At 42.0% G+C, this 16,413-nt stretch overlaps 1 protein-coding gene across 5 annotated transcripts in view; it reads left to right on the plus strand.

The window, feature by feature from the left end:
- Positions 1-15,270, plus strand: part of MYB (MYB proto-oncogene, transcription factor) — a 34,768-nt gene extending 19,498 nt beyond the window's left edge. For all 5 annotated transcript variants that reach the window (XM_073337379.2, XM_073337375.2, XM_073337376.2 and 2 more), the window contains 3 exons: positions 17-127; positions 800-907; positions 13,899-15,270. In XM_073337379.2, the coding sequence (XP_073193480.1) occupies positions 17-127; positions 800-907; positions 13,899-14,015 (336 nt within the window). In that variant the 3' untranslated portion in view covers positions 14,016-15,270. The remainder of the gene's footprint in view (positions 1-16; positions 128-799; positions 908-13,898) is intronic.
- Positions 15,271-16,413: the final 1,143 nt, after the last annotated feature.

Here is a 16,413-nt window from a genome sequence, read left to right on the forward strand (position 1 = left end):
CCTTTTCTGCTTCCAGGTGGAGTCTCCAACAGCTAAAGCTGGAAACTTCTTTTGCTCGAATCACTGGGAAGGGGAAAACCTGAACACTCAGCTCTTCACACATGCATCTACTATGGAAGATGTGCCTGTACGTACAAGTGTCCAAACTCCAGAACTCTTTCTTCATTTTTAATCCAACATTCTTAATGGCAAGAGACAGAACAATTTATTTTTAAACTTCCTAACAGGAAAAGTATTGGTGCATTATGTATGTAGTGCCATTTGTGTGTTTGTGTATTTTACACATATGTGAAAGACATGGGGCAATTCTGGTCTTAATTAGACCTTTGTGACTCCCACTGAAGACAGTGGGAGTTGCAGGCATTCAGATATAGGTGTGGCATTCCCGATTGTCTTTGTAAAAGGCATCCACTTAGAAGAGAGCTGTACCTCTATATAAAAACGCCTAGATCACAGAGTTAGAACTGGTAGAAGAGAAGAATTTCCACTTGGGTCCCATTCTGGCAAAGCATGTGCTTAGCTTTAAACCTCTGAGTAGTTCTATTCAGTTCATTAGGATTGCTCACATGCTTAAGTGCTTTACTGGATCAGGGCCTTACTCTACACTTTATAATGCTGCTCTATAATCAGGCTTCAGGGATGAGAGGGCCTAAGCTCTCTATGCAACAAGGCATGCTATTATCCAGTGTCCAATTAGGGTGGATCTGTTTTTAAAACGTTTAAATATTGTTTGTGGTCTTTCTAAATTTAGTGTTATGAAAATTCCTCTAAATATTCCCCCTTTTTTTTTTTTGTTTAGAATCTTCTTACTAGTTCCGTTTTAAAGATGCCAGTGTCAGAAGAGGATGAAAGCATTCACAAAACATTTGCAGTACCTAGAAACAGGCCATTGGCTAGTCCGTTGCAGGTAATTGATCTTCAGATATAAATATCTCTTTATATGTATACTAGACATCTCTTACAGAATGATTTAACAAGTTTTCAGGTGCAGAGAGGTGATATCTTAAGATTAATTGACCAAGGTTTAGCAAACTCTCGGCCTCACTTTATCTGGTTGTGCATTCAGTGGTACTCCATACAATATAATGTAGCAGAGTGGCACAGTCAAGCTAGTCCCTAGCTGAAAATAAGAGGATACTAGAGACGCACGTTTAACTCTAAAAACAACGATGAGTCCTTGTGGCACCTTAGAGACTAACACATTTATTTGGTTTAACTCTACCACTTGAAAACCTCTTAACTCAACAAGACTTTTGTTCAGCTTTTGGTATTGGTCTCTCTTGACTGTATTAAATGTTTGTATGTTTTACTGTAATTTGAATAAGGCTAGATTCATTAAGTGTTTACATATATATGTTTTGCCAAATTTTAATATATAAATATTTAGCCTTTAACATTCAAAAGAAACAACATAGGGTCTGATCCATTTAGGTCATGGGAAGTCCTCCCACTGATCTCTATGTTCTTTGAATCAGGCCCTAGAAAACAACAATAAAAAGTTAGGAAATTGAATAAAACAAAAATAAAGCACTTTACAGATACTGACTAATTAAGCTTCCTTCACAGCGTTCATTTTAAGGTAGATGGCTAAACAACATTATTCCCCTTTTACAGGTGGGGAAAACCGAGGCAGAGACATTTAAGTGATTTGCCCAGTGCCAGAGAGTGCGTCATTGTTAGAGTGGGGATTAGAAACCCCATAGTTCCTAGTTTTCAGACATGTGTTCTACAGTATACCACTAATACTCCTCCCCTCCCTCTCTAGCTAGTAATAGCATGATTCAGCATTTATGAATAACCTTTACTTTAATAAATACAGATTAAGAATAGTTTTACAGATAAACAATCTACTTTTGAATTTGCATTAATAGAAATGTTGATTATTTATTACAGTTCAACAAAGCAGCAAAATCTGCCTTTGATTAATTCGCTAAACCATGGTGTATAAAGCAGTACATTAAAAGATCATAAGTCTGTCCATGTTTCTACATTTCAAAGGTTAACAATATGTTAATATCAATAGTAGAACTGTGTGAGAACCAGAATTTCTATTTAGCAGGAAATTCCACAGTTTTAAAATTTGTTCTCTTTCCAAATTGGAATGAAAACAAGGAATTTAGAAATTTCCAGCAGAACCAAATTTTTGAAAAAATTTTGCTTTGGGCCAATTGAAACAGTTTGTTTTGAAGCTGAGTTTTAAATATATATACATTTAATAATATAAAATAATTTCCTAAGTGAAAATTGGTTTAAAAAAAGTGTTCCGTTCCAACAATTAAATGGAACATTTTTACTATATCAGAATGCTTCTTTTCCATATTCTTTTCTAAACCCAATTTCTTCAAAATCGACACATGCCAGTGTAAAGTTTCAATATGAACCAGAGGTTCCCAAATTTTTTTTGCTGCGCCCCCCTTCTCCATGGGAATCACATATAGGCCTCTTCCCCAACTCCCGCCCATCCGGGGAAGAAAGTGATTCACTGAGGGCAGAGGGCAGCTTATATCCAGAGTGGTTGCAGGACCCCAACTGTCTTCATCTCCAGAGGTGCCTATGGCAGCACAGACTGGAGCAGACCAGGGTCCTCACCCTCCCTCCCTCCCTGCCCAGAGCCTCTTGTTCCTGCAGGCTCCAGAGGATTTAAAATATGAGGGGCTGTGGCCTGCCAGGTATCCAGGACAGGACAAGGCAGCAATAGGAAGAGCACACAGGGAGTCCCCAGTGGCCAGGGAACTGAGAAAGGGGAGAGCAGCCGACTGCTGCTGGGGCACAGCAGGACTGCGCTTTCTCTTCCTTTCCCCAACCACTGGGAACTTCCTGCCTGCTCTCCCTGCTGCACAGACAGCCACCACGCCTCTGATAACCCCGTCATGCCTTTGGAATTGCACCCCTCTCCCCAGTTTGACAATCAGCAGTTTAGACAAAAGAGCATTTTCTGGTGAAAAAGCATTCTGTCCAAAAAAAAAAAAAAAAAATTCAGCACGCTCTAGTCAATGTGTATAAGATCAGGTTGCGTTACTGAAAGGTGTCTAGCTAAATCCTTAACACTTCCATGGAAAAGTAAACCCCCACTGAATTTTAAGATTCTAGGGGAAGGGGTCGGCAACCTTTTAGAAGTGGGGTGCCGAGTCTTCATTTATTCACTTTAATTTAAGGTTTTGCATGCCAGTAATACATTTTAACGTTTTTTAGAAGGTCTCTCTCTGTAAGTCTATGTATTATATAACTAAACTATTGTCGTATGTAAACAAGGTTTTCAAAATGCTTAAGAAGCTTCATTTAAAATTAAATTAAAATGCTGATCTTATACCACTGGCCCACTCAGCCCGCTGCTGCGGAGGACTGGGGGTGTATGAGAGGGTGCAGGGGTCGGGGCAGAGGGCTGGGGGTGTGGGCTGGGGTCGTGGGGGTGCTCCCAGCCCCCTGCCCTAAGTGGCTCATGGCAGGGGGGCTGGAGGGGATATGCCATTTCCACCCCCTTCCCCGAGATCCCTGGAGCAGAGAGTGCACAGGGGCTCATAGCAAGGGCAGTCAGCTGATCGGCTACAGGGAGGGAGAGGAGGAGGGGCAGGAACCCAGCACGCTGGGGGAAGAGGTGGGGGGAGGGGGGAAGCTTGCCTGCCCTGCAAGGAAAGAGCGGGGGGCAGAGAAGAGCGGGCCGGGCAGGATTTTTAATGGCACGCTGCTGTCTGCCAGGGTCGGCAGACAGCAGTGTGCCATTAAAAATTGGCGATGGCACGCGAGCCATAAGTTGCCGACCACTGTTCTAGGGTGATATTTTCCAAAATGACTAAATGAAATAGGAAACCTGCACAGCACATTCAAAAGACCAGCCTGGGAGCTTAAATTCATAATTTTGCTAGACACTAAAAGTCATGAACTGAATAGAGACACTGGATTTATGGCTTATGACAAAATTCTGTAACCCACTAACCCCTCTTTTTATCCTATGACTACAGGGGTGTTAATGGACCACTCTACCTTGAATGGTCCCTTAGAATATGTGCTAACTACTTAAAGGTTTCAGAGTAACAGCCCTGTTAGTCTGTATTTGCAAAAAGAAAAGGAGTACTTGTGGCACCTTAGAGACTAACCAATTTATTTGAGCATGAGCTTTCGTGAGCTACAGCTACGTCCGATGAAGTGAGCTGTAGCTCACAAAAGCTTATGCGCAAATAAATTGGTTAGTCTCTAAGGTGCCACAAGTACTCCTTTTCTTTTTACTTATGCTGAACTATCTGTTTGCTCTTGCACTTAGCTGTGAGGCTCTTAGGGCTTGGCTACACTTACATTTTATAGCGCTCTAACTTGCTGGCTGGGGGGGGGGAGGGGAGTGTGTGAAAAATAACCTCCCTGAGCGCAGCGAGTCAGAGCGCTTTAAAGCTAGAGAGAGCTCTCTCCCAGTGCTCACGCGCGACCACACTCGCACTTCAAAGTGCTGCCATGGGAGCACTCCCGCGACAGCGCTTTGAAGTTTCTAGAGTAGCCATGCCCTTAGTACCTTTCCCAGACCTGAAGAAGAGTTCTGTGTAGCTTGAAAGCTTGTGTCTGTCACCAGCATAAGTTGGTCCAGTAAAAGATATTACCTCCCCCACCTTGTCTCCCTAAATGACATAGGAGCAGAAATCCCATTGAAAATCAGCACTTGTGCTCCTTAGGAGTTTTTGAAAATCCCTCCCCGAGTAACTTACAAAACATTACTGTCTGGTGAATGGGATATTTTGATCTTTGGAAATATTAAATCAAGTTACATTTCCTATTTTGTCAAAGTAAATTTTTTCATTAACTGTTATCAACCAAGGGCCTTATTCTATTTTTGCTCCTTCCTCATATCAGTATCTGTGGAGAGTTTTGGTATGTATACAGATTAATGTATCAGCCTAATTTCTGTACAAAATCTTGACACATTTCCATCAGACAAAAATGCTATTGCCTTCAGTGGGCATTAAGGAGTCTCAGTGAGTTTTTAGCGCCTCTCAGGATTTGGCCAAAAAGGCATTTTACCTAAGTAGGGACGGAATAAAAACTGACTTAATAACTTAGCCTAAGAATTAGTAACTGGGAAACTGAAAGAAGAACTAGTAGTAAAAAATACAAAAAACAAGTAGCTGACAGAAGACACCTTGGAACAATAGTTCAAAGGTTAAATTCTTTTCTTCTCCATACTTGACAAAGAGACATTCAATGTTCAACCCAAATATAAAATAAAAATTAAGAATGAAGCTACAGGCTGAAATGCTTACCTATTATGACTTATCTGTTTTCCCCCCAGAGATGAAATACAGCCATTTTATAGTAATACAGCATCAGGGTTTGACTTTGTGTCTCTCATAACAAATCCAAATTAGTGACATGCAGATAAAGAACAAAAGAACCAAATTCATCCCTGGTGTAACTGTTGACATCAGTGGATTTACATCAGCGATGAATTTGGGCCAGTATTTCTCTCTCCAACTTGTAGGGACAATTTTACTCTCATCAACTTCATTTCATCCACTATAGGAGGATCCTGTGTATGTAGTAAAAGCAGAATGTTTTCTAACAGGTATAAAACAGCTGAAACTCTTCAGTGCATAACCAGATTCAGTAAGCTTTCCCTTACATTGTTCCCCTCCCTGCTCCATTTTCTAAATGTTTCCTCCCTAGGTAGGTTTACTAGTAATCATAGAATCGTAGGACGGAAGGGAAGGTCTTCTACTCCCGTCCCCTGCACTCAAGGCAGGACTAAGGTGATGCCTAGACTACCACTGATGTTGGCAAAACTTATATTGCTCAGGGATATGAATATTCCACCCCCCGAGTGACATAAATTATGCCTGCAAAAGCATTAGTGTGCACAGCACTGTGTCGGCAGGAAAGCTTCTCATGCCGCTCATTGTGGGTGGATTAATTATGTTGATGGGAGAGCTCTCTCCAGTCGACATAGAGCGACTACGCGAGTGATCTTACAGCAGTGCAGCTGCATCGGTATAGCTGTGCAACTGTAAGCTCTCTAGTGTAGACATAGCCTAAGTATTATCTAGGTCATCCCTTACAGGTGTTTGTCTAATCTACTCTTTAAAATCTCCAACGATGGAGATTCCACAGATTCCCTAGGCAATTCATTCTAGTGCTTAACTACCCACAGTTAGGAAGTTTTTCCTAATGTCCAACCTAAACCTCCGTTGCTGCAATTTAAGCCCATTGCTTCTTGTCCTATCTTGAAGAGGTTAAGGAGAACAATTTTTCTCCCTCTTTGCGACAGCCTTTTATGTACTTGAAAACTGTTATGTCCCCCCTCAGTCTTCTCTTCTCCAGACTAAACAAACCCAGCTTTTTCAATCTTTCCTCATAGGTCATGTTTTCTAAACCTTTAATCATTTTTGTTGCTCTCCTCTGGACTTTCTCCAATTTGTCCACATCTTTCCTGAAATGTGGCATGCAGAACTGGACACAGTACTCCAGATGAGGCCTAATAAGCACAGAGTAAAGCAGAAGAATTACTTCTCGTGTCTTGCTTACAATATTCCTGCTAATACATCCCAGAATGATGTTTGCTTTTTTTTGCAACAGTTTTACACTGTTGACTTATATTTAGCTTGTGATCCACTATGACCCCCAGATCCCTTTCCACAGTACTCCTTCCTAGGCAGTCATTTTCCATTTTGTATGTGTGCAATTGATTGTTCCTTCCTCAGTGGAGTACTTGGCATTTATCCTTACTGAATTTCATTCTATTTGGAGAAATAGTCTGAAATGATATGTCCAGATCATTTTGAATTTTAATCCTATCCTCCAAGCATTTGCAACCCCTCCCAGCTTGGTATCATCTGCAGACTTTGTAAGTGTACTCTCTATGCCACTATCTAAATCAGGGGTGGGCAAACTTTTTGGCCTGAGGGCCACATCGGGGTTGCAAAACAGTATGGAGGGCCGGGTAGGGAAGGCTGTGCCTCCTCAAACAGCCTGGCCCCCGCCCCCTATACGCCCCCTCCCACTTCCTGCCCCCTGACTGCCCCCCTCAGAACACCCAACCCATCCAACCCCCCCGCTCCTTGTCCCCTGACCGCTCCCTCCCAGGACCCCCCCCGGGACCCCACCACTATCCAATCCCCCCTGCTCCCTGTCCCCTGACTGCCCTGATCCCTATCCACACCCCCACTCCCTGACAGGCCCCCAGGGACCCCTGAACCATCCAACCCCCCTATTCCTTGTCCCCTGACCGCCCCCTCCCAGGACCTCTGTCCCTAACTGGCCCCCACTCCCTATCCATCCCCCCCCCCCCTCCCCGCTCCCTGTCTCCTGACTGCTACCTCTACCCCATCCAACCGCCCCCTGGGACCTCCTGCCCCTTATCCAACCCCTCCCTCCCCCTTACCATGCCAGCTGCAGGACAGGCTTATTGGAAAGCCTGGGAGGTGGGTGTGCTCAAGCCGCGCTGCTCGCACGGTGGCATGGTTGCGGGGGAGGGGCCGGACTAGCCTCCCTGGCCGGGAGCTCAGGGGCCAGGCAGGACGGTCCCGCGGGTTGGATGTGGCCCGCGGGCCATAGTTTGCCCACCTTTGATCTAAGTCATTGATGCAGATATTGTAGAGAGCCAGACTCAGAACTGATCCCTGCAGGACCTCACTTGATATGTCCTTCCAGCTTGATTGTGAACCACTGATAACTAGTTTCCGGGAACAGTTTTATGCACCCACTTTAAAGTAGCTGTACCTGAAACTTTACTGCCCAGCCTGAAGCTAGACCCCAGCTCAAACAAACACCTTTGTTTATCGGAACACCCAGTTATCTGAAAGCTTTGGATGTCCCCCAAGCTGTTCAGAGTGTACTGTGTTTGGGCTTTATGTGATTGCTTAATTTCACCCAGAGTCCTTTCACGGTCATGATTCAAACAAAACTCCATTTCACTGCAGATGGAATTTTGCCTGAGTAAGGACTTCAAGAGATAAGAGTTTGGGATAAGTTCTTACCCAGGCAAACTGATTCACTTCAGTGGTATTTTGTCCGAGGAAAGCCTGGCTCTGTAAGGGCTTTAGGATTTGGCTGTTCAAGTGTAATATGCATGCTTTTAAAGAACATTTATATATTCACTAACATATCCACTAGTCCATCGGATAACAAGAATGATCATAAAATATACAATACTAGGGAAAGAAAAACAGGCTAAATCAGACTGCGCACCCATTCCTGCAGTCTTCACTCTGGCAAAACACATCACCTCACAGCAGCCATTTTAAAATAGAAAACTTCTAAAAAAATTGATTTGTTTAGAAATAACACAAGGAAACTACATGTTGTACAAGCCCTACATGTTTAAACAGCACATTCTTAAACCTTTAGCTCCCATCACTTTCCTCTTTTTAACCACAGACTGACACCCTTCAGTTTGAATTTCCTGACTTTCAATGGTTTATGTCACAATCTTAATTTTCTTTTAAAGAATGGGTTTAATGCAAGTTAAAAACACAGTTACTTCTACTCTGGAGCCTTGTTAGTCTTCTCCAAGGGCCCTGGTTATGATATGACAGGATCTTCAATTTTCTCCTTTTTTATTTTGTGGATTTCTTATAGCACATTGAAGTTAGGCTAGAAAGCGAAACACATACACATGAGACCGCATATATAGCTTGCAGCAGAGGTCTTTGTGAAGAACCTGCTGGTGACTGGCTTTCTGGGGATATTGGGGTCATAAGGCCATATGTTTCCCTCTGTTCCCAGAGTGAAGCAGCCCTAATCCCGCTAGAAGAGTTGAACTTTTGTGGAGGGAAATGTGGCCATGATGTATAGTATGTTTTCTGCTAGTTGGGTAGCCCCCTCTCTCTGTTCTATGGCTGATACACAGGCGCCCTTGCTTCCTTCAGTTGTGCAAAGCAGAAGAGGTCAGAAGTCAGGGGACAATCAGTCTGTGCAACAGTGTTCTCTCTGAGCAGCAGAACTTAGGTGCAAATGCATCAGAGGTGACTGCTGCCTTAACAGCTGTGGTTCCTTCATGCAGTTTTCAGAGACCACAGGAGCGGTACAGGCACATGGCAGCAGAGAGGCCATTGCAGTATTATCATGAGCTTTGAATTGAAATAATGTAATCTAAAGGGGGAAGAAAAATCTAAAGGGAAAATCCTGAAGTCTTTACTTGGGAACAAAATCTGACAGGTGTTCAGTGTTTGTCCCATTATCCTTACCCAGGAAAACTCTCGTTGGTTCCAAATGTGAATGTTGCCTGAAATAGGATTCCTATCACTACCAAATACTTGTTCCTAACATTGATATAATCAGTATAATAATAAAAGCCAAAGGGCCGTGACATTTTATTTTATTTAGCAAGAGTGGGCTACATATCTGTACAACTGGAAGAACACCAAGTTGGGGAGGGGATTGCTCAGTGCCCCAGTAAGAGCCAATGTCTACACCGCAGTCAAACATCCGTGGCTGGCTCATGTCAGCTGACTTGGACATGCCGGGCTTTGGCAGTGGGGCTGTAAAATGGCAGTGTAGATGTTCAGGCTCAGGCTGCAGCCCGTAGGGTCCCAGAGCCCAGGCTTCACCTAGAGCCCAAATGTCTACAACACAATTTTATAGCCCTGCAAGCCCAATTCAGCTGACGTGGGTCAGCCACGGGTGTTTACTTGCAGTGTAGACATATCCTTAGTGCTATTATATTGCTGCTACTTAAGCAAATTAGAACTGATTAGTTGCTAAGCAAATGAAGTACGATTGGTTTACAGTAACTTGACATCTACATTAATCTTCACATGGAACTGATAAATAGCTAGTGAAAAAACATGCCTCAGTTCCAAATACTGATGAAATAGGGAAGCTTAAGGTTATATTTGATGGGTATTATGTTCTGTTAGGGAAATACTTTATTAGGGCATCTATTCTGCTGTTACTGTTAAGTAAGGAGCTCTGCATTTCTACTGTAACCCTGCTTCTAACGGCATGCTGTCACTGAGCCATAAAATATCAGTATAGGTTGCAGTTAGTCTCAGTACCCCACATACTCTCTAAGCAGAGAAGGAGGGTAAAACACTCTCAGTAGTCTCACCCCTTAGAATGTCTGTGACAGTTTCTTTAATGTCAGAACAACTGGGCCAAATGCTGCTCAGATGCACCTGGGCAAATGTAGAGGAACATCAATAACTACAGTGAAGCGATTGCAGATTTTCACTGGCCTAACTGAGATCAGAATCTGGTCCAGGGAGTTTTAAATATATCCTCCAATACGTGCCTTTGCCCAAGAGTTTTATTATATTTCCATCAGTGTAGTAGTTCTGTATTACGTGACTACAGAAGTGCTTGTTGCGAGTACCATTCTTAGCAGGTATAGTGTGGTAATGCTGAAAGAACATGTTAAAAATATACAGACAGCATAATATAAGGAATTCATACTCTGGGCGCAGAAAGGCTAGTCCTGTCAGAAAAGCACCTTTGCACAGCCTTGTCTTGCTTTACTGTTCTGTTTTCTTTAAAGGATCCAAGTTTTTATTTAAAGTGCTTTAATTGGATATCCCAGTTAAAGCTTTAACAGTTTGTTTACAGTGCACTTCTGCCTGGGGCAGCTGAAGGCACGTTACAGGATAAGTGAGATAATTCATCTGCCAAGAGAAGGATGTCCTGGTAGGATTACTGATGCAAAAAAATGAATCAAGGAGAATGACATGGCTAGAATTGTACCACAGGTCTCTTAATTGTATGGGAACTCATGGTAGCATACATATTCTGTTTTTTTCCCATTATTCTAATTTAAAGAGGGAAGAAACTGTCAGTGAAAGAACAAAAATAATGTGCTCTGCCTGGGTTGTGAGACCTAACAATCTGTGCCAAGAGTGGAAGTAGAGTTGCCTGAGTTCAGATGACTTTAACACATGCCTCCAAAAGTGAGCTGCAAGGCTGGCAGAGCAAAGGCATTGTGCTTTGTTAGGGGCTTGTTCTAACTTTCTTAAAACATTATCTGAATACCAAACGACAAGAGTGAAAACTTCAATAGAAATCACACAGGTACTTTGGTCCAAATTCCGTGGTCCTTATTCAAACAAAACTCATACTGACTTAAATTGGACTAAAGAATTTGGCTGTTCATGGGTACTTTGTGTGTGGGGGGGGGAGGGAGAATTAATAAAGTCTAAATTTCTAGTACAGATAGAAAACATATTAGAAGCCAAATTCTGCCATCATGTGAGTTCTGCTCTATAGACATAAGTCACTTAAAACTGATGCATGTTGTGGATCCACTGAATTCTCCTCTACCCCTCATAATATTTGTGTGCCTGATCTAACTCTGCTTCCTCATTGTGGCATGGGAGACAACAGACACCAAAAGTAGGGTTTGGTACTGTTTCATTGGATTCTTCCATCTTGACACTCACTTAAATGAAGTCCAATGTGGTAAAAATGTTATTTAATGCTTTTTAAGTGGAATAACAGACATGTAGCAGCCTGCTGAGATATGGAGATGGCAGGATACATGGGTTTTTAAACACATACATCTCTTAATGCAAAGAGCCCAATGTAAAAATACCTGACACTCAAGAATAGTTTATGAAATTGGGACACTCTCTGCATGATTTTAGTTCCATGTTTAAAAAATTGTCAGCTTGTGACAGATGGAATCTTGCTGCCATATGTTTTCAGCTATTTAAAGGAAGACTGAACCCACTTTTGTAGACCAGCACATTGAAACTTCAGAAGCTCAGAAGGAAAATGGAGACATACTTTTGTCATTTAAAACATCAGACTTCTGGAATGACCAAACAGGAGAAAGTTTTCTTTCAACTATTTACTAGAGACCAAATTTGACCCTGTAGTAAAATCAGTGGCGTTACACCAGAGATTAATTTGACTCTTTTGAGAGAGAATCCAGAAATGTGGGGGGTAAACATTTCACAAGCACCTAAGTCACTTAGGTGTCTAACTCCCATTGAAAGTCAATGTAACTAGGTTTCTCAATGACTTAGGTGCTTTTGAAAATTGAACCCTGGAAGCTGTTTACCTAAAACATACGAGGAAGTTGCAGCATTTTGAGGCATGTCACGTGCGTCTCTGTGAAGTGAAAAGTATGTCACACCTGCTTTTCAGCTGTGGTATGTAATCTAGACGGAGTCACACCACACGGTGTATGACAAGATGAGGTTGGGTTGAACTAGGCGTACGACATGTCTCTTCACAGATACATGCAGAGCCTAATGATTTCATGTCTGACCTAGTACTCCTTCTGGGTGAGGGGACTTTACTGGAAGTCAGTGGGAGTTTTGCATGCAAAAAGACTGTAGGATCAGACCCAACATTTGGAATCTAAAAATAAATCGGTGAAGGCAAAAAATAAATTTAAAAAAGAAAAATCCAGATATAATATGATGCGCACCAGCCTTCACCTGGATTCCACTGTTTATGTGTTGTATCCCTTTCCCTCCACTGGTCATTTATTCTCTCTTTTTCGGATTGTAAACCCTTTTGGGCAAGGAGTACGTCTGCCTGTGTATTTGTACAGCACTCTGCACAGCAAAGTTTTTATTGGGGATATTTGTTAAATGTTATCTAGGATAACACATGTATATAATCGTTCAAATTATATACTGGGTTCCATGGCTTTTCACATCAAACCTAAATGTGTCTCAAATAACATTGTTCCCAGTTAGGATGATAGTCTATATAAATTCAGGTTAGAGACTAACTAAGGAGCCTATTATGTGTTCAGTAGGCCAAAACAAGTACCTTAAACAGCACATGCTTTAAGCTAGAGTCCTAGAATTAGGGCAAATAATGACCATGTAATTGAACAGTGTGGATCTTGAAATGTACAAGATGCTGCATGTTGCAGGCAAAGGAGGATTCGTGTTTGTTTCTGCTGATTTGGCCACACTTTTAGATCTTCAGGCAATCAGGAGATCCACCAACTTGGTTGTTAACAACAATTCCCCTCTTAGCAAACAATTTTGAAGCAAGTAATTATGTTTAGATGTTTGGAACACAGAAATTTGTATGGCTAGCACTGCCTAATAATGCAGTTGTGTGTTTAGATGGTAAATTGTCCTGGCAAAAGTGTTAGTTTGAACAACAAAAATAGATCAGAGGAAAAATGTGTGTGTTAGTAAATTCCAGGAGCTGAAATTCCTACACTACTTATGGCTCCAGGCAATGAAGAACATTTCACCTGTATAGTGAGTAAACAAACACACTGTGCGCAGCCCTCACAGTGGATATGTTTATCTCAGTGTAACACTGTACTGAACAGTCTACAGTTCCTGTAAATAATCCAAGAACTGAAATGTCTTCAATTATAATTAGCCTGTTATTTCTGCTGAAAGCCAGTTCTCCCCCTCCTCCTTTCTGCTAAAGTGGATCTGCGACTGGGTACGTGCTAATCACTACACACAGGCAAAAGTGGCTAAGAAGGTTGAACTATTTGTTAGCTGCCGTCATGATCATCAAATCTGGTTGAGGGGTGCAGAGGCAGGTAGAATCTATCTTCATAGTCTAAAAATCCAGCAGGAATTTACATGGGCCTGTAGTTTTTAATCTGTCAGAGCAACGTTAGGGTTAACCTGCAAAGAACATCTCTAGTTAGGCCTTTACTAGAAAGGCAAGAGAAGGGAACTCTCTGAAGATACTCTTGTACAGAGGAAGGACAGCCTTCCAAGTCTCAGGAGATTTGAGTTCCATTCCCTGCTCTGCCTGTTTGATCGTAAATCTCTTTCTCTGCCTCAGTTACCCATCTGTAAAATGGAATAATATTTCCTTGGTATATCTTGTCTAATTAGATGTTAAATTCTTCAGGGCGGGGGACTGTCTCCGAGTATGTTTGTATAGTGTCTAGCACCTTGGGGTCTGATCTGAGCCGGGCCTGGAGGTGCTACCGTGATACAAAAAAATAAATAATATTCTACCAGACCCTAACTTCTCTCCTTGTTTTTAAAATGTAGCACCTGAGCAATGCCTGGGAATCAGCATCCTGTGGGAAGATAGAGGATCAGATGATCCTCACCGAGCAGGCACGCAAATACATGAATGCATTCTCAGCACGGACTCTGGTCATGTAAAGGGTCTACAGACAAGCATTACGGTTTTCAAAACACTTCACGTTGACCTGGAATTCACCGTTCCTCTACATGGAAACTTTTCGCGAATGGGAGAAGAACATATTTTTGTTGTGGTACAACAGTTGGGAGCAGCACAAAGTGCATTTAGTCACGGAGCATATTCTTGTTGGATTTCACCCAACTTAAACGGATTTTTTTAAAATAAATGACACTTGCCTAAATTATTAGGCATTGAATTTTAATCAACGAATTATTATCTTAATGCAGACTTTTAAAAATCAAGTGATTGTTTTTGTACTTTTTCAGATCAAGCAGACATAATACACCAGTATTGTTATTTCAGTGACAAACCGTGTGGGGTTTTTATAAAGAGCAGGTACTCAGACAGTTCTATTCTGAATCACAGAACAAAATGCATTGGTACAAAATACTGCAATAAAAAAGCATTACTACAAACGCTAGTCTATACAAAGGGGGAAACTGATCAAGATTGTGAATGCTCAAAAATCCATACCGTTTGAAGTACTATTTGATTTTGTTATGGTTTTAGACCACTTATACATTGTGTGTTTCTGTTTTGGGGGGATTTTTATTAGCTTGCTTTAAAAATTATTACTGTATGAAACATAGATTTATGAGAGCAAATTATATTTTTATTCAGTAATTTAATTTTGTAAATGCCAAATGGATACTGTGTTTTGCTGCTACGGACTTTAGCATGTAGACATGCTGCCAGTGTAAAAGGGGCAGTAGAGCTTTATATGGAAAGAAAACAAACTTTGGTGTTAGCTAATTGACTCTGCACTAGCATTTCAGACCTTTTTATTTTATTTTTTTATATATTTACTTTCCCCCTCCCCCTTTTTTTATAAGCAATACTTTTGAACACTGTTCCTGGGAGATTTCTTTTTTATTTTTTGTCTGGTTGTGTTTTGTTTCTCATTGGTTTGTAAGAGCATGCATTGCACCTTCATATGTTTGGGAGAACGCTGTCTTGTTCATGTTGTCTGTTTCGTTCCATGTTTAGCCTAATTGTTCCCTAACTTGGGTTTCACATACTGAATCAGGTTCTTAGAAATGTATGGTTCTTTATACTGCCGTACCAAACCTCTACCGATCTGGCAAGAACACTGTTTTTTTTTTTGTTTGTTTGTTTTTAATAAGACTCTGACTTTGCTGCCTTAATAGCATTTGGTGCAGCTTCATCTGCACTTAATTTTTGGTATGACAATGTACTGCCTTGTAGATAAATAAAGTGTGTCCTTTTTTTTACTTAAATTCGCTTAGTCTCTGAAACTTGCTCCTATCAAACATTATTGTCAGAAATAATATTGCCACCATCAGGTCAACGGGCTTGAGGCCAATGGGACAATTAGGTGAGTAAGCAGTAGCCGTTGGGTTCTGCCTCAGTCCAGTATATAGTAGTAGTGTATTCTTAGTAGCAGTTTAAGAGTAGGACTTTGTTCAGACCTCAGGGGCCTCATCCTGGTACACAGTCAACACCCTCAACTCTTATTGACCTTTATGGGAGTCAAGGGTGCTCAGCTTCCAGCATATTCAGGCCTGAAAGCTACAGCCACACCAAAAAACAGAGTAATCTTGGCAACTGAGGGGCTAGCAGCAGCTTCTGTGCAAAACTGGTGCTCTGCTGGGTTATTGTCCAGTTTATTTGCATCCTCCCATTTGAGACTGGCATACCAGATGCAATAAAAGCAATATCCTGGGTGCATATACTGCAGCAGGGCGTTCATGCGTACTTTTTTACACGGCTCAACAAGCCAGAGATCAAAATCTAACCCAAAACTCCTAGTGAGTTTCATGGATAAGTGATCAGGCCTGTAGAGCCAGATCCAGGACAGTGCGGAGGAGAATCACACTCCCTAGGTTTAGCTGGAAAATGAGGGCACTCTGCCCCTTGCTCTATCAGCTTTTCAAGAGATGCTATCATATAAGTCAGTATTTAAAACTATCATTCATCTTACTTAACTGTTGCAGAACACCCTGTGCTCAAATTCAAGTTGATGCAGGTGTTCCAGAGATACACTGCTGTAAATGAGAGCAGAATTTGGCTCCATCTGAGAGACAATTTAACATAATTTGAGACTCAACCTACTAAGTCTCTAAGAACCAGGGCTAAGATCCATACCCTGACTCTAGCCCCTTTACTCAAGGTAAAAGGGCTGCAACAGTGTAAAGGAGCTCTTAGAGCCCCATATCCCCCTGCGGGAAGGTTCTCCCGGTACAGGCACGGTAGTAGATTGCCATAAGGTTGCCCTTCAAGGATGCCCTTTGCAAGCTTTGGCACATGGGTGTGCTGGGGCGGGAGGTGTATGGCAGGGTGGGCCTCTGATACCAGCGCTGCAGAGGTTGCAGGGAATGCTGCAGCCCATAGGCCAGC

This window comes from Lepidochelys kempii, chromosome 3 (genome assembly GCF_965140285.1).
Source record: "Lepidochelys kempii isolate rLepKem1 chromosome 3, rLepKem1.hap1, whole genome shotgun sequence".
NCBI classification, from domain to species: Eukaryota; Metazoa; Chordata; order Testudines; family Cheloniidae; genus Lepidochelys; species Lepidochelys kempii.